A 22,702-nucleotide genomic window follows, 5' to 3' on the forward strand; every position below is an offset into this window, starting at 1 on the left:
GTGGAGTTATTATGTCGGTGTAGTAGAGCACTTACATAGCCGCGAACAAGGCTGTAGTGTAGACACTGACATAGTTAGGTTGACATAAGCTGCCTTGTGTCAACCTAACTCCGTTGTGCAGACGAAGCCTAAGTGATGATGATTACTAAGGGCGTGTCTACACTTACCGGTAGATCGGCACTGCTGCAATCGATGCATTGAGTGTCGATTTAGCAGGTCTGGTGAAGACATGCTAACTCGATGGGAGAGCACTCTCTCATCGATTTGTGTACTCCACCTCCCTGAGAAGGGAGGGATAGCTCAGTGGTTTGAGCATTGGCCTACTAAACCCAGGGTTGTGAGTTCAATCCTTGAGGGGGCCACTTAGGGATCTGGGGCAAAATCAGTACTTGGTCCTGCTAGTGAAGGCAGGGGGCTGGACTCGATGACCTTTCAAGGTCCCTTCCAGTTCTAGGAGATAGGATATCTCCATTTAAAAAAAAAAAAAGTGTAAGGGAAGTCGATGGGAGACGCTCTCCCGTCGACACAGCGCAGTGTAGCCACCATGGTAAGTGGATCTAACTATGTCAACTTCAGTTATGTTATTCACGTAACTGAAGTTGCGTAAGTTAGATTGATTTACCATGGTAGTGCAGACCAGCCCTAATAGAGTGAAGTGGATGGTGAACTTGTGGCTAAAGTTTAGATTAGGGATTCAGGAGATCTGGGTCAGATACAGACTTTCTGTGTTACCTGGGCAAATCAGTTAGAGTGGGATCCAAGAAGGGATTGAGGTGTTGTAAAGCTGAGTGCCACAGCACCTAACCTTTACGTGACTAAAAAAATCACAGGAATAACACTATGTTCAGCACCTAGGCTTCCTATATAATGAATGGGAGGAGAGTGATGTGATTCAAAAAAAGCCAGCACGCTAGGTGGGGAGCCACCTAAGCTAGCCAGTGGGAGATGCCAAGGAGAGAAATGTGAGCTAAACTCTGCCCTAGATGCCTAAGTCCAGGCTGCAGGGAGGCACCTATCTTCTGCTTGTGATTCATGCACAGGAACCCACCGCCAGGAATCAGGCGGTTTAGGCACCTAATGAGTTAGGCACCTGCCTCTCTCCGCATAAAATGGCCAGAGGAGATGGTACCCATCTGATAACTTCTGTAGTTATAAGATAGGTAGTGGAACCATCTCCTCCTCTTCCTCTGGCTGAATTTTAAATGGGACCTGATGCAGTAGGTGTGCTCAGAGACCATCTAGAGATGAGGTCCCACTCACAACAATGGCCGGATCTAACTTTTTTGCCGCCCCAAGCAGCAAAAAAAAGTGCTGACCCGCCGAAACACCCCCCCACCGAGTGCTGCGCCGCTGAAACCCCCCCCACCGAGCGCTGCGCCGCCGAACAGCCCCCGCCGAGATGCTGAACCCCCCCGCGCGGAGCACCGCCGAAACCCCCGCCAAGCGCCGCACCGCCGAACATCCCCGAGCGCCGCGCTGCTGAACACCCCCGCCCCCCGCGGAGCGCCACGCTGCCGAACCCCCCCTGCCGAGCGCTGCTCTGCCGGAACCCCCCCCACACCAAGCGCCGCGCCGCGCTGCCCCCCGCCACCCCAAGATTGGCTGCCCCTTACCAGGTGCCGCCCCAAGCACGTGCTTGGTTGGTTGGTGCCTGGAGCCGGCCCTGCTCACAACTTAGGTGGCCAAATACCTGTCTTCCTCTGGTTCATGGGCAGCAGAGTGCAATCCCCAGGGTCTTGAAATTAGGAACCTAGAAAACTTTTACAGCAGAAAGTTAGGCACAGAGTGAGTTTAGGCACCTACAAGATTAGGCAGCCAAGTGGGAGTTTTGTGGCTTACAGTGGGAACTTGGGCACCTAACTCTGGAGTTTAGGCACCTAAATTGCCTCATTGATCACACCCTTGATTGCTCTGTTTCTCAGTTTAGTCAACTGTAAAATGAGGATAATAACTGAGGGCTTGTCTACACTGCCCCGCAGTTCAGACTTTGGGGGAGTGAATAGCAGTGCACCGCAAAGTGCTGCACTGTAACTCCCCTGTGTGGATGCTGCAGATGTGATAATTCCCATTAATGTATTCCTAACAGCGCAGCACTTCGGTATGCATTGCTATCCACACCCCCATATTCCAAACTGCGGGACAGTGTAGACATAGCCTTATTGACCTCACAAGGCTCAGTCCAGTCATGTATGTAAAGCCACCTCAGATCTTTGGATGGAAGGTGCTGTGTAAATACAAATTATTAATTATTTGTATTTAAATGAGCGCAACATATATTTTAGGATCATGGCATATGAGATGGGTGAAAAGAGGATACCTCTTTTTTTTCTTTATAGAAGCCATTCATAAATATGAAAAAAGTACTACAGGCCCAATGGGAGTACTTGTGTAAGTGCTCGCTAATGTAGAATTGCATAATTGGACCCTAAACATTTCATCATTTATAACTCAAATTTGTGAATGGTACCTTCCTAGCCTTGTCTACACATGCTTTTACTAAAGGGGTCATTTAAAACCAATATAGTTCAACTGGTGCAACACTTACATCAATTTAAATCAGCCTTATATCCATTTAAGCATTGCTGTTTTCTTCCAGATGCAAGCTAAAGCAATATAACTAGTACTAAAGAGATATACTTGTGACCACACAGAGATCTGCCCAATTTAACTTAACTCAGTTTATAACCAATTTAAATAAAACTAGTGCAACTGCTATGTGTAGACAAGCCCTAACTTTCAACAGGTGCATTTCAGCCTATTTCACAGATTACAAGAACATCAATAAAATTTTATTATTCTTAAACCTGCCTAACCTTGATTCCACTCTTCCCCGCCCCCCCCCCCCACACACACACTCATACCCCAGAGAAAGAACAGGAGTACTTGTGGCACCTTAGAGGCTAACAAATTTGAGATTTGAGAAAATGTTGTCTCATACAATGCCTTTCCCAGAAGTGAAGGTCTTTCATAGGCTCTCTAGGTAACCTACTTTATATTCTTCTTTCCTTTTCTGTGGCTTGTTGCAGAAGTAACTTATTTTCTCTCTTTTCTTTAAGTCAGACTGCCAAAGTACAATACTCTTCCAATCCTTGCGATGCCAACCCTGTCATTTCCTTGTCCTGTAAAAGCTCAAAGGTGTAGCCAACAAAGAGAGGACAACTAATTATAGTGGCATTGCCTTGCCTGTTCAACAACAGGAAATGAAATTCCCTCTGGAAACGTAGTATAGGTCTGTCTTACCTGCATTAGTCGTGTCCTCAAGACTGAGTGGAAAAAATTACATCAGGGGCACCAGAACCCCTAAGGGACTCATGTTTTATGGGCCAGACCTGCATTTTAAACTCAGAACCTCCTGCCATAGAAGAAGCATTCGAAAAATGCAGGTAAATTCAACTGAGCCTATAAGAGTTGGAAGTAACTAAGATAAGAAGAGGTAATTGACAAAGCCAGTAATGGGTGAAAAGTGAAGCTTGAAGATATAGTGCAGCACCATTCTCTTGTTGACTAAAAGTGAATTAATGATCTGGAACAGTGTAGGGGTTTCCAGAAACAACACTGTAATAGCCAACTTACCAGTTAGCAGCTTGCTGAAAGAGATGGGTATTCTTCAGGCAGCTCGCCTGTTCGGGAACCACACTTTATATCTGTCTGACCGCAGTGCTGAAACAACAGTTGGAACTTCAAAAAACAAGAATTAATGTAAAATATGAGGCTGATTTGGGATAAAATTAACCAATCTCAGTCTTTGATGATATGCAGACATTTTCAAAATTTCAGTGCTCTTTTACATGCTCATCGCTTTGCAACTGCTCAAAGTACTTGTGCATGTTCTGTATCATTTTAAGGCTCAGAATGTGTCTACCAAAAATGGGTATTTAAATGATCATGAGAAAATGTAAAAGGGAGTAGATGACTTAGGAAATTGTTATTGAGATACATAGCCTTTCACGTTTAGTTATGACTTTCTAGTGACTGTTTGGTAGCCACTATGAAATGAGTTTGGTGGTCTCTCTCCAATTCCTGATAGATGGGTGTCCACATCTCAGAAAGCACCATCCTAATTGACAACTTTTAAAAAATAAGTCTTGGCAATAAGGTCAAAGACTGAATGTAGATGGAAATGCAGGTGGGATCCTCGCCTTCATCAGGTGCTCATTCCAGAATTGGTGCCTAACATACCCACTGTCCTGGATTTGGAGCTGGATCCAAATTTTGCTGCTTATGCCCCTCTGTAACTAAAAACTGTACATTAGCTCCTACTGATAACAAGGAACACGCACGATACTCAGAAACTCAAACAGCACTATCCTATACAGTAACATTTATTGGAACAATTTTTTCAGAGCTGTGCCCATTGTTTCTTTTAATAGAGAATAAAGTATATTCCACTATAGTGAGCTGACATTACAAGTTACAATATATATATATATACTAGAAAATATCGTCAAGTAATTAAAGCAGCATTGACTGTGTTGACCTTTACTTTTTGACAGTTGCTACTAGGGAAATGCCCCTAAAGCCCACTGACCATGGCTCATGCTATGACTAACATTTCAAATATCTACAGGTTAGGACCTAGGAAAATAGTTGAAGGCAACTACAACAGATGAATCAGTCAGCTTGTAGTCAGCCTCTGGAGAAAAACAGTGGATTGCAAACATTGTGAGCAAGAGTGTTTTTACTGAGGTTGTCTATCCCTGTGTGGATAGGAGGGAGGTTTGACTTTTTAGTCCTTACTTGTCTGTTGGCAGTGCCCTAAATCTGAGCCATCCCAAAATTATGTAGACTTATAAATCAGCTATAGGCTCCCAAACAGCTGAACTTCATAAGCCCTACCATGTCTGACTGGCCCCCGTATTGCTGCCACCAGTAGGAAATGTTTAGAAACTTTCCCTGGTACAGACTGGACTGTAGACACCCACCTCAGGGTTGGTACTGGAGGAACATGAGCTTTGTTGAAAAACTGGAGCTAGGACCCATCTGAAAACCTCAGCTTGGGAGTTTGCATTTCCTCTGCTGCCTTCTCTACCAGGCGCACCAAAGTGAGGAGTCCTGGAGCCCAGGGTCTAGGGCCATGCCCATCTCAGTGCAAAGGGGGGGAGCTGTTTCATAAAGAAGGGGGTTGTACACTAGGGTTGCCAATTTTGGTTGGATGTATTCCTGGAGGTTTCATTTTATGACATAATCTTTAATTAAAGATTAATCTGTAATTCCTGGAGACTCGGGGACAATCCTGGAGGGTTGGGGACCCTATGTAAAGCTCTCCAGCAGAGCGTGCCTACGGCCTAGGTCCCTAGGAGCGCATTCTCCCTGGGGAGCTGGATCTCTCCAGAACGTCTCGACACCCAGGCCAGCTGGGACTGGAAGGGAGGCGCCGACGCGCAGGAGACAAATTGAGGCACAAGGTAAATGATCAATCCTGCCCCCCGTGAAAGAGACACCGGGCGGGGCGGGGCGGCAGGGGGCGTGGCCGGCGGCTGCCCAGCCGCGATGCCGAAGTTTATGTGGGACAGGGTGGAGGGGGGGCTTTTTCAAACTCATCGCAGAGCCGCTGCGGCAAGGCAGGGGCGGAGGTTCGCGGAGCTCACCCGTCAGTAGCGCGCGGGGGCCGGGCAGTCCCAGCCAGCTCCCCGGGGAGCAGTGCAGGAGAGGGGGCGATGGCTGCGGGACGCTGGCGGAGGGGGAGCGGCGGGGCTTGCAGTTGCCAGCCTGCTCCGTGAAGGGCTTGGAGAGTGACGCTGGGGAAGGCGCTGGCCGGGATCCTGCGCGGCGCTGGGGAGATGCGCTGAGGTCCGCCCAAGAAGCCTGCTGCCCGCGCGTGCCGCCCTTTCGCCCGGCCCTTGATGTGCCAAGAGCCGCCGGAGACCATGATTCTGACACGTAAGCTCTGTCCCTGCGCGCCTGCAGCGGTGGCCCAGCTGTGGGATTCGCTCACGCGCCGCTGGTCCGGCTGGCCTCTCTCTGCTGCCGGTTACTCGTGTTTAGCTGGTCATAGAGCCACGGCAGGCAGGCGGGGGACCCAGATCCTGACCCCCTCTCTGTTACGGGAGCCTGTCCTTATTGCACTCCTTAGTTAGTTCCTCGTCTGTGGGCTTTCACAGCTGCCTTGGCACCGAAAGTCCGTAGCTTTTCATTGTGCCTCTCTAGAGAGAAAAAGCGAGCAGGTTTTAAGTTGCGATCGCTGCAATGTGTTGTCCTGCTACTGTTTAATGCTGCGGGGGGGTGAAAATGACTTTCGTCCGGGCAGCGGGACTGGGTTGATGTGGGGTTTGGGGAGGGGGAGGGAGTGGAGGTTGCGTTAAAACACCTGGAAAGTTCCCTTCTGCTGCAACAAGCCTGATCCGGCTTGAGAAGATCATCGATAGGCAAATTGGTTCCCTGCATGGGTGTGATTAGATCAGTAGTGTCTCTTGCTCTTGTTGTGCTAGAGGAAGGGGCGCCTAGCAGAGTTGAAAGGGTGGGGAGGCTTGTCAGCGCAGACCTTTATCTTGGCACGTACACTAACTATTCACAATTCCCCGGTGTCTCTACTCCCCCTCCCCCCTTTGCATTTTGGTACGCGTATTTCTTAACGATCTAAGATCCTGTGCATCCTTTCTGGCTTGTTTGAGATTCAGAATCAAGTTTCAGTCCACTTCTAATGTCCTGTTAGTACTGTTGTTGGCTTTTACCTATCCAGACGAGGTTCCCTCTTTCCTCAGTTATCTACTGAGTTAGAAAGTTTGTGTTTGGGTTTGTTGGTTTTTTTTAATAGCCCCTGGCAATACTTTCAAATCTCTTTCTAACTAGGAAAAGAGTGTTTTTAAAACACAAAATACGTTCAGGTGCTGGAAAGTCTCAACTAGCAGTTGACTTGGTTTGGAAATTTGGCTGTAAATGTTAACTTATGTGGCTGGTGACATACCAGGGCAATAGCCAAGTTTGCAAAATGTAGGTTATTAAACTTATGAAAAATCTGGTGCTGGTTTGGACTAGTAAGACTGAGGGGCTTTTCTTGAAACGTGCTTTTTATTAGATTGCTTAGAATTTGTGACTTTCAATTCCAAGTGAAAATGTCAGAGTTGTAATTCATAACTCATAAAGGAAAGGAGCTTGTTGTAATTGAGCTGTGCCTGAGGTTTTTAAAGGGCACTACAGTTGAAATAGTTAAACCAGTCTTTTAAAAAAAAAAAAGTGCCCAGGAGAAGGAAGCATATAGTTTCTTTTGAAGTTCTCAATAATTAGTCTGATGGCTTCAAGGAGCCAGATGACTCCCTCCTGTGCTGTGGTGCCCAAGCCCATGATGTCATGACTGGAGCCTTTGATCTCTTTCAAGGAACACCTCCTTCCACCCCCCCCCCCCCCGCAAGTAGTAAACAACCCCGCTATATTTCTAGCACAAATAGAAAACAAATTCTTTTTGTTGTCAGGTTACATTTCAGTACTACCCTCCTCTTTATTCACCAAAGACCCACTTCTACCATAATTGTAAAGCTGCTGAACAGTGTGTTTCCATTAAGCTAATGAACACAGTACTACAAGTTAAAGTGCATTTACGATTAGTGTGACCAATCTTTTTTTAACTCTATTCTTTTAAAGAAAATAACAAATTTTACAGTGCCACCTACATTTATGGCACTACATAAATAATTATTAATCTGCCAGAAGGTTTTGATTTCCACATCATATGGTAACAATTTTTAAAATGTGTGGGTCTGTGGGCTGAGGGAATGCATCTTTATCTTAGCCATCAATTACAGATGCATTTTTGACATGAGTAAGTGTGACCTATTTGAATTCTCTGGCCTGATCAAGAAATTCCCAGCAGCAAAGCAGTGAGATACCAAGAGTCAGGTTACATTTTTAATGCTGTTTTGTGGAGAACTAGAGGGAAGATAATAGTCAAACAGATTGCAGAACGGCCTCTGAATGTAAATCTATCAGCAGCTCGAAGTTTGACTAATTCAGCATCCATCTGGCCAGCAGGCTATTGCTGGTCCATAGCGTAGATAATTGGTATTAGGTTCCTCCATTAATTCAACCAGTTTGGTTTGCCATGTTGCCTTTCAGGTTGCAGCAGATGGTAGCAGTATCCTTTAAGTCACTTGACCTGCATTTCCAATAAAAGGAAAAAACTCGATGACAGATTAAAGTATGGAGGAGTGGGATAGCCTGCTGTTTAGCAGATGGGCCCAGAGGTTATTTCAAGACTTGTCTGAAACATTGTTTAAGGTTAAGATTCCTATATTCAGATTAGGTTCTGAAATACATTATATGCAAAGAATATGTATCTATTATTTTATCAATCCTCCTGCACTGATAGTTTTATGATGAATCAAAACAATTTGAAATCAGCTGCATTCAGTAACCTCTAGGAATCCCCAGACCTTATATGACATGTAATAAAACAAGTTCTCTTTGCTCATTCTTCACCAATGGAATGTCTGAAAAATGCAGATATGTTACGTTGGTTTATGCACATAGAGAGTTCTAGTTCTTTTTGAGCGATACCAGCTGTCACTAAAATCATTTTCTAAGTAGTAGTTAAAAATACAGAAGGTGACCTTTTTTGTTTTGTTTAGATCTTAAATCTCAATGACATACCCAGCAGTTTTAGAATGTACAGGGAGATATTTGAACAGTACATTGCATTGCAACAGAGAACAAGATCTGAGGCTGGGTATGTTCTGTTCTCAGGCCTGGGGCCTTACAACCAGCAGAAGTTGAGTGCTTCTCTTCTGATAAACAGCACTGTAGCTGCCCCTACTGGACAATGGAATAATACTGGCGCTGACTATAGAAATCTAAAAGTACTTGCTTGCATACCATGCATACTGATCCTCTTGAAAAAGGAAAAAGTGTGTACCACCAGTGCTTCTGTATGCTAATCTGTAATGCTATTAACCTACATATATAACATGTTTTTGATACCCAGTAAGAGCTTTCTAGGTTGCTGATCTTCTCCAATTGTACTTTGAGTTATGAGCAGGGAGGTTGGGGGAGAGTGATCATGCTTTTATTTTACTCTTCCTTTCAAGCAGATATTTTTCATGCTGCAAGTAGTTCTTAGTTGGGGAATTACGCATTTTTGTAAATATTTAAAGGTGGGGTTTGTATGCTTTATTTATTTATTTATTTTTCCTGCCCGTGATGTAGTGAGTTTCTTGGGGACCCACCCTTTTTCCATTGAAGTCAGTTGGTGTTTTGCTATTGACTTCAATGGGAACAGGATGGGGCCCTTAGTCTATAAAAGGAGATGGAGGAAAAGAGCCCCTGTGTTGAACAGGATGGTCCAGTATTGTAAACAAGAGTTTCTCATGCTTAACTATCTTTCCTAGCAACAGGAAGAAGGAAATGAGGCTATGCAAAAGGACCCTGACAGGCTCCAGACAATACTAGCTCCACCCTAACATTCACGCTATATGACCAGAAGACTTACAGAAATAAAAATAACTTCAGATGTTTCCCCTTCCTCCCTGTGCATATTGCAGAAATATTGCCAAATCAAATGATCTGCAGCTCACAAAGAGGACTGTTTTGTTGTCCAAGGACTGCACTGTGATATAGGGGTAATAATATAGCCCTAAACCAGGGGTCGGCAACCTGCGGCATGCATGCCAAAGGCGGCACGCGAGCCGATTTTTACTGGCACGCTGCTGCCAGCTGGGGTCCTGGTCGCCGGCCCCGCTCAGTCTGCTGCCGGCCTGGGTGAACGGAACCCCCGGCCAGCAGTAGGCTGAGCAGGGCCAGCAGCCAGGACCCTGGCCGGCAGGAACCGGCGGACGGAACCCCAGACTGGTGGCGGGCTGAGCCGCTTAACCCGCCGCCAGTCTGGGATTCTGTCCGCCGGCCTCACTGAGCCCGCTGCCGGTCTGGGGTTCTGGCTGCCGGCTCCTGCCAGCCAGGGTCCCGGACGCCAGTCCCGCTCAGCCTACTGCCGGCCTGGGATACCAGCCGCCGGCCCCGCTCACCTCGCTGCTGGTCTGGGGTTCCACTGCACTAAACTGATAAGATCTGCATTTTAATTTAATTTTAAATGAAGCTTCTTAAACATTTTAAAAACCTTGTTTACTTTACATACAACAATAGTTTAGTTATATAATATAGACCTATAGAGAGAGAGCTTCTAAAAACGTTAAAATGTATTACTGGCACACGAAACCTTAAATTAGAGTGAATAAAAGAAGACTCGGCACACCACTTCTGAAAGGTTGCCGGCCCCTGCCCTAAACGATAGTAACATCTTGATTGGGCATTACAGTGGGTTTTCTCTACAGACTGCTCCTTACAACTGTCATTGACAGACTAAATTTTCCTTCATTCTTCTTTAATTCTGACAATTTTTTTAAGCTGGGTAGCTCTCAAGGATATAAGTAAGAAATTTGACAAAATCAGTAGGGCATTTCTGGAATTATTTCTTTGACTTGTTAAAGTGAAGATAAGCTTTGTTATAGTTGAGATGAACTGCAGAACTTGTAAGCTCTCGATCCAAGAAGCGACCATGAATTTCAAACCAGCAACGTTAGCAATTCCAGGCATATTTCTGATTTATCCCTGTGCTTTAGCAGGCTAAGGTAGACTGTAAATAATTCTGTGTGGTTCAAGATGTCAAGATGGTCTTGTTTATTTTTTACTCCAAGGCTGATGAATATAGAGGAATGTGAAGGCTGTTGCTTTTCCAACAGAGACTGACTGAATTAGTGGAGTGGGTTATGTTATTTAGGCCAAAGATCTGACCACAACTTTTAACTTGTTCTTTCACCCTCCAGTGAATACCATGTCTCCAATAAAATTGCTTCTGAGTCTGGAATAAGTTGCTATGACATATCTTTAGTCTTTTGCTGTTTGAGGAAAATCACAGCCTGTGTTTCATCACTGATGAGATGCATGAATGGGGCACGGGACTTGAGCTTTGAAGTCTTGGTTCTTTTCCTGGTTCTGCTTGTTGTGGTCCTCATGCTGGCCCACCTTACTCTGCAAATAGCCCCAATGAAATCAATGGGACTGCTTGTGAAATAAGGTACTGCTTGACATGAGTATAAGAGTAGTTGAGTCAGGTCCTATATGACCATGAGCCAACTTACTTAAGTTCTCTGTCTCAGTTTCCCTATCTTAAAATTGGGGATAGTAATACACACCTTTAAGAAGCATTTTAACATCTGTGGATGAGTAGAGCTGTGTAAGTACTAAGCATTATTATTTGTTATGAAGGATTTTCTTTCAAATAGTATCTGAGCTCCAATAGAGGTGTATGTGTTTCTCTTGAGAACAGTTGTGGTGGATCACATGGGATTGACATTTCGTCCCAGAAATAGACATTCCACACTAGCCCACTTTTGAACAAGGGGGAGATTATCAAAAGCACCCAAGGGATTTAAGTGGACTATTTTTCCATTGACTTTCTCTGAGATTTGTTCCACCTAAATAGCTTTGGTGCTTTTGAAAATCTCCCTCCAAATCCTCTTCCTTGCATACAGCTGAAGACCACACACACAGGACAGCACGCATAAAAAAAATCTGTTGGGAGTCTATAGTAGCCATATATCTTCTATAGCTGGAGTCTGTAGTGACCCATAGAGCTATTCCATGGCAATCTACTGCAGCTTCAGGGTTACAAAAAACCCTGTGAACATATGTCCCTGCTATGTGAGAAAACGGCCAGTGTCACAGATGCTGTGGTTGTACCTCACCCCAAGCTCCCCATACACACTAAGAAACAAAGAGCCAGTGTAACCCACCACTGTTCTGTCCCATCTAGTGGCACTGAGACCACAGAGAGAGAGAGAGATTAAATGAGTCTGCTCTACAGCCTTAGCTAAGAGCCAGTTGGCTTTTAGCTCATGCGGTAGAGGCTCATGCACTAAGCGCCTAGAAGTCCCAGGTTCAATCCAGTCAACCCGCCGACGACTGGGGTCTGTCAGTGTTACAAGTGGGGGCTCGTCCGGGATTTCAACTGGGAAGTCTCTGAAGCTCGGGATGTGCTTCCTCAGCTAGGGGAAGTATGTAACGCACACCTTCTGGGTGTGATGTTCTGTCCCATCTAGTGGCACCAAGACCACTTAGAGAGTTAGCTAAGGCTGTAGAGCAGACTCATTTAAGAGCCAGTTGGCTTTTAGCTCATGTGGTAGAGACTCATGCTTTAAGCTCCGGAGGCCCAAGGTTCAATCCCACCCACTGACGACCGGGGCCTGTCAGTGTTACACCTGCATTGCATGAAGTCCTCTTCTTCAGATGTGCCAAAGTCTCCCTGTCCTCCTGCAACAGATCAATGTCTCCACTGCATTTAGGCCCTTCTGTAAGTTCTTACTTGATACAAGGTTTGGTCTTTAGTTCGGTAATATTAAGCAAGGTATTTTTCAAGTGGACTTTGAAATATTTGGCTCCATTGAAACCCGTTATTATAACTCTCTCCATAACATATCTGAAGTTTCTATTTCCTAAATACTTGCTCAAAGAAAAGCCAATTTGTCGCCTGGCATATTAAAAGTGCAATTATGGAAGTTACCTTATCTCAGCCTTGCAGTGGCTTTGGTGAGCAAGACTCTCTTCCAGGAACTGCTTCTGAGTTTATCAGCCATGTCTAAACGCTTTTATCCGTAATAAAAATCTGTACTTTTATCTTCAACTTGTATAGTAGGAGTTTGTTTTTAGTCTTCAGATTAAATAGTGGAGCCCACTCTGATATCTGTTAAAGGAATGGCCTCTTAAAAGAGCAATTTTCATGGGAAGCAATCAAAACTATATAACTTCATTATAAATATGTATATTAAATGAATCCTTCTTGAAGGAAGAGACATTTTGGGTAATGGGAGTGGTTGCACCAAACACTAATTTAAAATACTGAAGCCCGAAGGTATGTATGGTTTAGGGCCCAGACCTTTCAAGAGTCCTAGATTTCACAATATGCGCTATATTCTGGGTGAATCAGCCTCCTTGTGTTGCAGCACCACCAAGCCAAAAGAGTTACTGTCTAAATAGCCTTTGTTTTAGGGAGTGGTCACCCAACTGGGAGCCAGGAAGCCATAATTTCAAAGCTCATCTCTTCCATTGACAGGTGTTTATATTTCTTCAAAACCCTTACTATTAAGCATTTCTGTCAGAAGTGGGGCTAGAGACCAGGTCCCTAATATAACTGAACTAAGTCTTGTCCACTCAGCCATGCTGCTTTTCAGAATACTGTGGCAAAAATGTGTGCTTGGCTGGCCTATCACTAAGCATTGCTCTAACCACTAGCCCACAAACTTCTAGAAAAGAAATGGAATCCTGATATCCACGGTCTCACAAATAGTTGTGTGTCGCGTTCCCCGCTTGGGGCTAGCCCCCATTGAGAATAACAATGTAACCAAAATGGAAGAGGTCTGTGCTGTAGATCTGAAGGGCCTGGCTTCTGCTGATCATGCATGTGGGGAAAAGTAGTATGTGACTACGTAGCTAAAGATCGTGTGATAATGCATGACTAGTATTATGTATTTATATTGTAGTGGCACCTACAGGCCCTGTTTGGGGATTGAGGCCCCACTGTGCTAGTCCCTGTACACTCGTAGAATAGCCCCTATATTGGCAAGGCTGAAGACAGGTGTAGTGAGACCTGACTAGCTAGCGATCAGATGCTTCTCTTCTGAGTCACCATTGTGACAGTTGAAATCAGCTGGGGGCTGCTTTCAGTGGTCTCTAGATTTGAAGTCTTGAGCTCTGATGCAGGCATTCTCAGTGGAGGCTCTATGGCTGTGGGACTTGTTCACTCTTGCTTTCCCTAGAGCCTGAGTTTGCTTGCTGACCTTTTGCTTGCAGTACAAGTTCTTGGTTTGATCTTGGCTTAGACTATGCAGGCTTATGGATCTTGTAGGTTGGGATGTTTCGGAGGGAGAGGGGGGCTGTTATTGCTGCCTTTGGAGGCAGTTCTGTTGATACACTGAATGTCTATGTCCAGATGCCATAGTAAGCAGGCACTTTTGTGGGGATGGAGAACAGGGACGAGGTTTTCTACTCCCTCCATCCATTTGTTCTTCTCCACTTTTACTCCAAGTTCCTTTGAGAAGGATTGGATGTTTCTCACTCTGGAACCTGCCAGCATGGCTCCTTTGGCTGGCCAAGCACAAGAGGCAATTGTCTGGTTTTCCTCCTTAATAATTCTTTGCCTGCCATCATCCTATACCAGTGGTAGGCAACCTGCGGCCCATGGGCTGCATGCAGCCCGCGAGACAGTGTTTACATTGACCATCTGCAGGCATGGCCGCCCGCAGCTCCCAGTGGCCGCGGTTCGCCGTTCCCGGCCAATGGGAGCTGCAGGAAGCGGCGCAGGCTGGCCGCTGCTTTCCACAGCTCCGATTGGCGAGGAATGGCGAACCTCGGCCACTGGGAGCTCCGGGCGGTCGTGCCTGCGGACGGTCAATGTAAACACTGTCTCGCAGCCCGCCAGAGGATTACCCTGACAGGCCGCAGGTTGCCCACCACTGCCCTATACTATTGTTTGACCAATAGGCCAGATAAAAATTGAAGTGTCCAAATTTTTTTCCATACCTCACATGGATGCTCATTGGATAGCTTATGTCCCCACATCTTAAGCCCTTCCTTAAAATCTCAGTGAGGGGAGAACCTCTTTAGCACATGAACACAATAGTTCATTGTAAAGGAAACATACAGATTATAATAGTCCATTCTAAACAAACTTGTTAAATAAGTTTTGGTTTTGGTTATTTACAATGTTAGAGTAAACATCAGATTACACCATATTTTAACTTGTTTTCATGCCCTCTTTGTGTGAAGGGAGGGATGTACACTGTTTAATGTGGCCAACATGCAATAAACATGTGTGTATCACTGATGTTCCTGGTGTACAACTATGCTTTATGGTGAGTTGTGGTGTGTGTTGACAGTGTCTCAAGAAGGATAAAATGGGCTTTTCTGATTTCTTCACTGCTAATAAATCTGTGTTGAATTAAGGATTAGGCAGAGGAGACATATTCATGCTTGCAGACTTTATGCATAATCTTTATAAAGAGAAACAATATGAACAGGTGAGTGGCCTGTAACCTTCAGTGAGTAGTGCCAAAATACCAGCCGTGATATTCTTTCTCCCCCTCCCCCTCACACTCTCCTTCCAACCTATTAAAAGTAAACCAACTATACATCAGTTTGCCCCATTGGCAAATTTGAAAGTAAAGTGATCGCTTTTGGCAATGCCAGGTTTTATTATTTTTATCCAGATTTGGGAAGATCACATAAACCACTAAGAGCTCGATTGTTCCCAGTCATGGTCAGAATCTGTGGGGAAGGAGATGGAGATAGACCATAAGGAGATTTCTTACCTTTATCCCCTTGCACTTCTGAAAACAAGGATTGCTCTAGGCTAGCACCCAATCCAAAGCCCTTTGAAGTGATGGAAAGACTGATTTCAGTGGGCTTTAGATCAGGTCTTAAATGAAACTGAAACATTTTACATCAAAATCAGTTTCCTTTTCTTTGTTAATCCACGTCCTTTTAAAAAAGAGAGAGAGAGAGACTGGCCTGAAAAACTTTTGAAACAATTCTATATACCAAGGACTGTGGAAAAGAGAATTTTGATCATGAGTCAATCAGAGTTTGATGCATGAGGTCAATATTATATTTCATGTGTTGCTTGCTATTATCAATATGCAATAAAAACTATTATATGATTTATCTTGGTATAATTTATAGGAAAAAATAAATGGAACTAAGAAACAGAGATGGGTTAATGCATTTGGAAACTAATGTTAAAATTTGGCTGTTGTCATTATGCAAGTAATTAAACTTTAAAGCACCAGCTATAGAAATGAGCTGCTCACTCTGACTCTGAATAAGTAGTGGGGGCTGGTATCTTTATAAAAAGTTCTGTTTAAAAATTGTACTCAGGCTTTCAGAGAAAACATCAATATAGGATCCCAAAGGAAGATCCTAAAAATCTGGTTCCTTTCATTCTACTCTCTTCTCCCTCTATTACCACAATGAATTCCACACATTTTCTGTTGCTTCTCCAAATGTGGTGTGGTTTATACATAACATGAACAGCATAGTTAGAGCCTTGCTACAGGGTTCCAAATATCTCCATAACTTGAAAATCCCCTCCAGTGCTTGACACAAAGCCAGTCAATAACACAGGAAGAGTGTTTTTCAGTTGTCATCAGCTCATCGAGAAATATTTGAGTGGGGTTTTTTTTCCTCCTCCTTCTAGGGCTTTTATTATTAGAAAGCAGCATGTTTGTTCAAAAACCCCAGGCATTGCTAATCTGAGGAAGGGAAAGGAGGTGGTGCCACACATCTTCCCTTTCAAAGACCTTACACATTTTTTTTCAAAAGCGTTTGGCAAGAAATATAGTGAAAATCAAAGAAATCTGTACAGGCATCTTTATTAGTTTGACTTGACTATTGAAGTATGCAGAGTTAAATGGAGATTGACACACACCCCAGCTGAATGTAGATCAAAATAGGTTGAAGCAAAGTGAAATTTGAGGGTGTATTAAAATAGTCATTTTGCAAAATTTCTTGTGTGTTTTTGAAGATGCAGAAGAGGGAGGAAACCTCAGGAAAGGCTATATTTTTAGCTTTTTTCAGACCCTGCAAATTAAACACAAGGACCAAATTCATCCAGTGACAATGGCATTAACCAGGGGTGAATTTGGCCCATGATGTTTTAAAAAGTTATCAGTAGTGCACACCTACAATAAAAGGGACACAGTACTCTATTGTCCTAGCACTGTTGTAATAAGAATTGATTAACACTATTAAAATCAATCTTTGAGCAAGAACCTTTATCAGGCTTTTCAGAATTATTTATTTTTTGTTTGAATGTTCGTTGACATTTTTAACAAATTTCAACTTTTATATTAAGATAATTATGATAACAAAATACTGATTTTTCATTTATATACATTTTGGGGTGTTTTGTTTTTTGTTTTTTTTTTTAAACTGTTGACACTTGCCAAAAACCAATGTTGTTTTCTTGAAAGGTGCGCAGCACTGAACTGATAATTCCTCTGCTGCGTTCGTACTGAGGAGTAGTTAACTGTGTAGTTTTGAGAATTTTATCTGAGGTTATGAAAGAGAATTTGTGGGTGTGGTGATCCTGGCCTGAAAGGTAACTTTAGAATGGTAACTTCCTAATATTTGGCAGGAATGTAATTCAAATACCCAGAGAAATGTTTGCTTTCCAAATTGCACCGGGGTTGTCATTTTGCATCCTAAGAGGGACAGGCATTAACCTGGGACATCTTCTGCCAGGGTATGAGCCTCTGCAAAGTAACGGTTCAGAACTTCTTGACTAGTTCAAGACACTGGTTTGGTACTGACCAGAAATTTTCCAAAACTGTGCCAAAAATTAAGATGTTAACTATTTTAATGGGAGAACTGCGGGGAGCAGAATCCCTTTGTACTTGCATCCATGCAATATAAATCCAGTACCTTAGAGAATTCTGTGTATTGAAGTAATTGTGACATCATTTCTAGTATCTGACATCACTAGGAGTCTTGGGGAAGTTGATTTTGGTTAATGTACATCCTTGCATAGGTCTCTTGTGGTAGCTAGTCCATGAAAGTTATTTTGGTAACTATTTTGCAAAAAATATTTTTTGGGCAGGAAAGTGAGTCAAAATTAGAATTTATTAGTCTGCTTATGGATTAAGGAAAGAGTAGGTGGATCCCCCCCCCCCCCCAGCTTCCCCAAGTATCCATGTGCTAGGGTTGTTCCAGACTCTGATCTCAACAGCAAAGCCAAGCTTTTGGTGAGATCTGCTGATATGAAACAGCAGTGATTCTGTTCTACTTCATAGCAGCTCTGTAAAACCAGCCACCTTGATGCAGCCAAAAGGAGTGATAAGCAGAGCTTCACTGATGTTTAGAGGAGCCAATAAGACCATAAGGGTGTCTGAGTTCAGGCCAGGGGAAACCATCTGCTTGGAATAATTGCTTACATTCTCTTTGGTGCTTAAAGGGAGCTGATTTATGTCTTTCTGCAGGTGTATGAGGTTTGCACCTGGTTGCATGGGGCTGCAAAAGTACCAGTGTGTAAACTTTTGCCAGAAGTTCATGGATTCGTGGGAATTATAAAAACCTGAAAACCATTTGGGAGTATTGGATAGATCAAAATACTTTTTCTTTCCTGTGTTCAAATAGAACTGTTGTGAATTTTCCTGTTAAAAAGAAATTAACTTCTGCATCAGGATATATACCGTTTTGATTTTTATAATCTGGTACCAACAAAGCAAAGTCTGTAGACCTTTTGAGCACTCCATTTTGAAATCACAGTGTCAAATGATATGAGAATTAAGGGATTTTGCCTTGATGCTTTAGTATTGCAAACTCTCATCTTCAGGAATCAAGACATTGCGAAGTTAAATAAAATGAAGGGAGGGTTAAGAATTCCTGTTTGTACTTATTGCTTTGGAGGAGGATTGGGTCATCTTAGCACCCCAGGAAACGTGTAAATGTGGCCTAATGATTCCCAGCCCCATACAAAAGGAACTCTTAACCTTAATTTAAATGTATAGGTCTCCTTTGTGAAACAGACTAACAAATAAAACTGTTTCCAATAAAAATTTCCTGTTTCCTCTTTAACACATTTGCCTGCTGTTTGCTGATAGAAAGCCCAAGAATAAAGACTTCATTGTGTTTCCTTTGTATTTTTAGTTTCTAAAATAATTTCTTGTGTATTGGGAAATTTAAAAAATGTTTTTCACATCAAAAGCTTTCCATTGCTTGAAGAGAAGTAGCACAGCGCAGATTCTGTCAGAAGGGCCACATGTAAGTTCACATATTTCTTGCCATGTGAAAATACGGAATTTTGCAGTCTAAAATAATGGTTTTTATTGACACGAGCATTTGAATCTATTGCTAGTGGCAGACTTCTTACTTTAAAAAGGGAATGGCACATCCTTGCGACACGGGCAGTACAGGAACTGCACTTGTCTGTCAGACTGTAAACCAGTGGTGGGCAACCTGCAGGCTGCATGCGGCCCATCAGGGTAATCTGATTGTGGGCTGCGAGACATTTTGCTGATGTTGACCGTCTGCAGGCATGGCCACCCACCGCTCCCAGTGGCCACAGTTCGCGGTTCCTGGCCAATGGGAGCTGCGGGAAGCGGCGGGCCACAGGTTGCCCACCACTGCTGTAAACCAATTTCCAACCAGCGTTAGTACACATTTAATAATCATGGAAAAACTGTATTAAAGGACAATTAAAGCAGATTGAAAATTAGGTTACAAGCTAGGGCTTTTATACACAAGTGTCACTAAAGCAGATTGGCAGATGGTTTCAAATCATTTGTGTAAGTTCCCTCCCTCCCCGTGTCCCCACTGATGTCCCTTTTCTAATTAAGATAGCCCTCATCAACAATATGCTCAGAAATCCATTTATAACCAGGGCTGTGGCCTGTAACCTGGATTTTCTGGGTTCAGGTAAAGATGTAGAAGCAGGGCCCCAGGTGTCCCTCTGCCTTCACCAGCTGCCTCCAGACAGGGCTGCCATCAGCATCATCCCAGTGGCCATTCCCATCAGGTCCTTCCTTTCCTTTTGTCTCTGTGCCCCAGCACCCAGACAGGCACTGATGCAGCCATCCACACTTCCCTGACAAGCACTCATACAGACTCGCCTTTCACCGCCACCTGGGTATGAGCCCAGGGCAGCTGGGGATGCCTAGAGCCTGAAGAGTGATCATTCTGACTGGGAGGAGAAACTGTTCTGGGCAGGGTGGGCCTGGACTTCAGTTGTCCTCAGCCCAGGAGAAAATACCCTGGCTGTTCCACACTGATATTTAACTAAAACCTTTTATTTTCCCATAAGGCTCCCACTTCATTTGTGGCAGGAATGGCTGCTCTTCATCTATTTAGTCATTATTCTGTAAGACAACAAGCTTTGCAACGCAGTGAAACTAATCTGTTATCAGCAGTTTAATAAGCTGTTTATTCAGCACAAACTATATGCTGGATTCTCATACTGTGCAGTATCCCTGTAAAGCCTGGTATTTAAATCTCTTTGAATAGAAGTTCATGTTATATATTGCTTGTCATCCTCTAGCTGATAGAGCCTAGCTATGCTGAGGTGGGGACAGATGCGTCCTAAGCCACCTTTCTATTCCTCTGATCCTGGGCCAACTGTAATGAAAGAGTCCCAGACGTTACTAACTTAGAGCATTCTAAGGGCAGATCTAAGTTATGCCAGCTGGAGCTGTCCTATAGGAACCACTCTATCAGCCAAGGATCTGCTGGAATGCTGTTCACTCAGCTTCACTGCCTACATGCTCCTCCCTGACCTGCTCTTTGCAGAATGGTAGGAGTAGGTGACATAGAGCCAGCTACTCCACTACCTGGTTTCCGTTTTAGGGTAGCTTTCCAGCTGATTTGCAGTGCAAAACAGTTGGAACAGGGGCCAAAGAACTGGTCCATAGTTTCCCGGAATGCTTTGAGATAGATTTGAGATAGCACAGTGTCTGTGGGTTAAATGAATGCTGCCATTAAACATTTGGTGGTATCTCACATCCATCATCGACTATTGTAACCTGTTTGATTTAGAGGCACTCAGGTGCTTTATAACAGTTCTCCTGCTGTTGTGGGAAAACCAAGAATAACTAGAGGCCAGATTTTGAAAGTATATAGGTGTTGCTGCCCTCAGTGCTGCAACACCTACCTGATTTAGGAGTCTAAATTTAATTTTCAAGAGTGATTTAGGCACTGAGGAGCCAAAATTCCATTGACTAGAATTGATAGAATAGGATTTAGCTTTCTTAGTGCCTAAATACCTTTGAAAAATGAGATTTAGGCTCCCAAATCAGTTAGATGTTGCAGTGCTGAGCTCTGCAGTGCCTAAATATCTTTAAAAATCTGAATCCTAGGCTCTTAACTCCCATTGATCCTTTTGTAAATTCCATTAGGTGCCTATCTACATCTGTGGGCACCTAAATACCTTTAAAATTCTGGCCAATTCTATAGCTTTTAGTCAGGCAAAACTTCAATTGAATCCAATGAATACTGCAGGATCTAACCTACAAAAATGAGAAATATTGCAACCACTGGGTTTTTGAAGTATTTTCAAGAATTTATTTCAGATTCATAAATTAATATGTCATTGCATCTGAACCCCTTTTCTATGAGGCCATTAATATTTTGTTGTTGCCTTTCATACCCTTAGCAAGACCAAAGTCTTGAAATAACTTTGTGTGGGATTTCTCTCAGCATCCTTTCACGTAGCACAGGACTGTGCCTAAATTAAAATCCAGCACTGAGTAAAGCCCCAAGTTTCTTATGCTTTACAGTTGGAAATGAAGTATTTTTTTTCTTTTTGAATAGCTGGGTGGATGTGGCTGTGCATGCTTGTTCTCATGTGGTCCCTTAATCTGAAGATGAAACAAACACAAGTTGCACAAATACTTGCCAGTCTTTGTTAGTGAGCAGGGATTTCTTATTATTTGTTTATATTCAATGTTGTGCTTTGGCTCTCCTTAGTGTCTTGATTTGGATGTGCATCTTAGCACAGCAGCAGTATACTATGTTCAGCAAAACAGAGAGCTCTTACTTTTTAATTCTGCAATATATCTGGAAGCTCAGAGTAAGTGAAATAATTGTCGTTTTGGAGACCCAAAAGAGGCTCACCATTTCTTTTGTGTGTGCATCTTTAGGAATATTTTATAATGTGTGTCAAAATCATACTATGATTTTAAGTATGCAAGTGAGGCATTGTTTTAAATTCACTGCTGCCAGACCTATGTGCCATAACTCATATTCTGAAGCAACTGTATTAAACTCCAGGCATGTACTGATAGCAATGGTATCTAGTCAAAGTAGGTGGCAAAATTGTCTAGTCACTTGTGTCTAATTAAGCCTTTTTGTTCTGGCCCATCAAGAAGTCTGAATGTAGTCAAGGCCGGATAAACATTAAGAATTTCTGATTGCTCACCACCTGTTTGATCAAGTAAAATGTTAAAGAGCCAAACGCATTACATGTATTAGAACAGCTCTGGAACACACCCCCTCCCACACCAATAAGTTTCAAATTCTTATTTCTATATTAGCTATTATTGTCAAAAGCTAAAGCAAAGACAGTGCTTCTCTGTACCCTATTAGGTTTGCAATGCTTATATGCAGAGCTTAAAAAGGCAAGTGATCTCCGCACATTATCTTCAACATCAAAGCAAATGGCTTTGATTTTTTTTCCCCACTTGCCCAACTTAATCAATTTGAGATTAATCTCTTTTAGTAAAAATGGACCATAAACTTGAAGCCTCTGATAAGAGAAAATGCTTCAGTAAATCACCACTAGTTGCTGAATCTTTAAGTTTGGCTTTCTGGTTAACCAAACTTAGTAAGAATCCTGCTCTTAGATTCTTTCGTTAACAAGCTGCAACAGTTTGCTATGGAGAGTATGAATTACCAATATTGTCCTTTTAGTTCTCATTATGGACCATTACCTCCTAGCTACGATCAATTCTAAGCAAGATACTAAAATATTTCCCAATTTATCATTTTCCTGAGTGTTTGGAAGAGCAAAACTAGATTCAGATTCTCCTGTCAGTTGAAAGAGAACTCTTCTAGCTCCATACAGTTCTGATTTATCCATAAATGATGCTCTCCTAGAGCTGAACTTAACATCCATTACATTCTTCTGGCTTGTGACCTATCAAGACATTAACTTCTCTATTTCTTCTGGGATAAAGAACCCAAATTAATTAGATATATTGACATGTTTGACAAGAAAATATAATACATAATCTGTATA

The 22,702-nt window shown here is 43.2% G+C and overlaps 1 protein-coding gene across 3 annotated transcripts in view; it reads left to right on the plus strand.

Annotated features, from left to right (window-relative positions):
* Positions 1-22,702, plus strand: part of LOC112102024 (rho GTPase-activating protein 7) — a 164,333-nt gene that overhangs the window by 109,738 nt on the left and 31,893 nt on the right. The window contains exon 1 of one of the 3 annotated variants that reach the window (XM_026647923.2): positions 5,382-5,405. The exons of 1 other annotated variant lie outside the window; for it this stretch is intronic. Coding sequence is in view for 1 of the 2 variants with exons in the window: in XM_026647922.2 (XP_026503707.1) it covers positions 5,844-5,880 (37 nt within the window). In the remaining variant the exon portion in view is untranslated. Of the gene's footprint in view, positions 1-5,381; positions 5,406-5,822; positions 5,881-22,702 lie in introns of those variants that run through there. One more of the 3 variants, XM_026647922.2, reaches the window with a different exon arrangement.

This window comes from Terrapene carolina, unplaced genomic scaffold, assembly GCF_002925995.2.
Source record: "Terrapene carolina triunguis isolate 2854851 unplaced genomic scaffold, T_m_triunguis-2.0 Scaffold66, whole genome shotgun sequence".
Classification (NCBI taxonomy): Eukaryota; Metazoa; Chordata; order Testudines; family Emydidae; genus Terrapene; species Terrapene triunguis.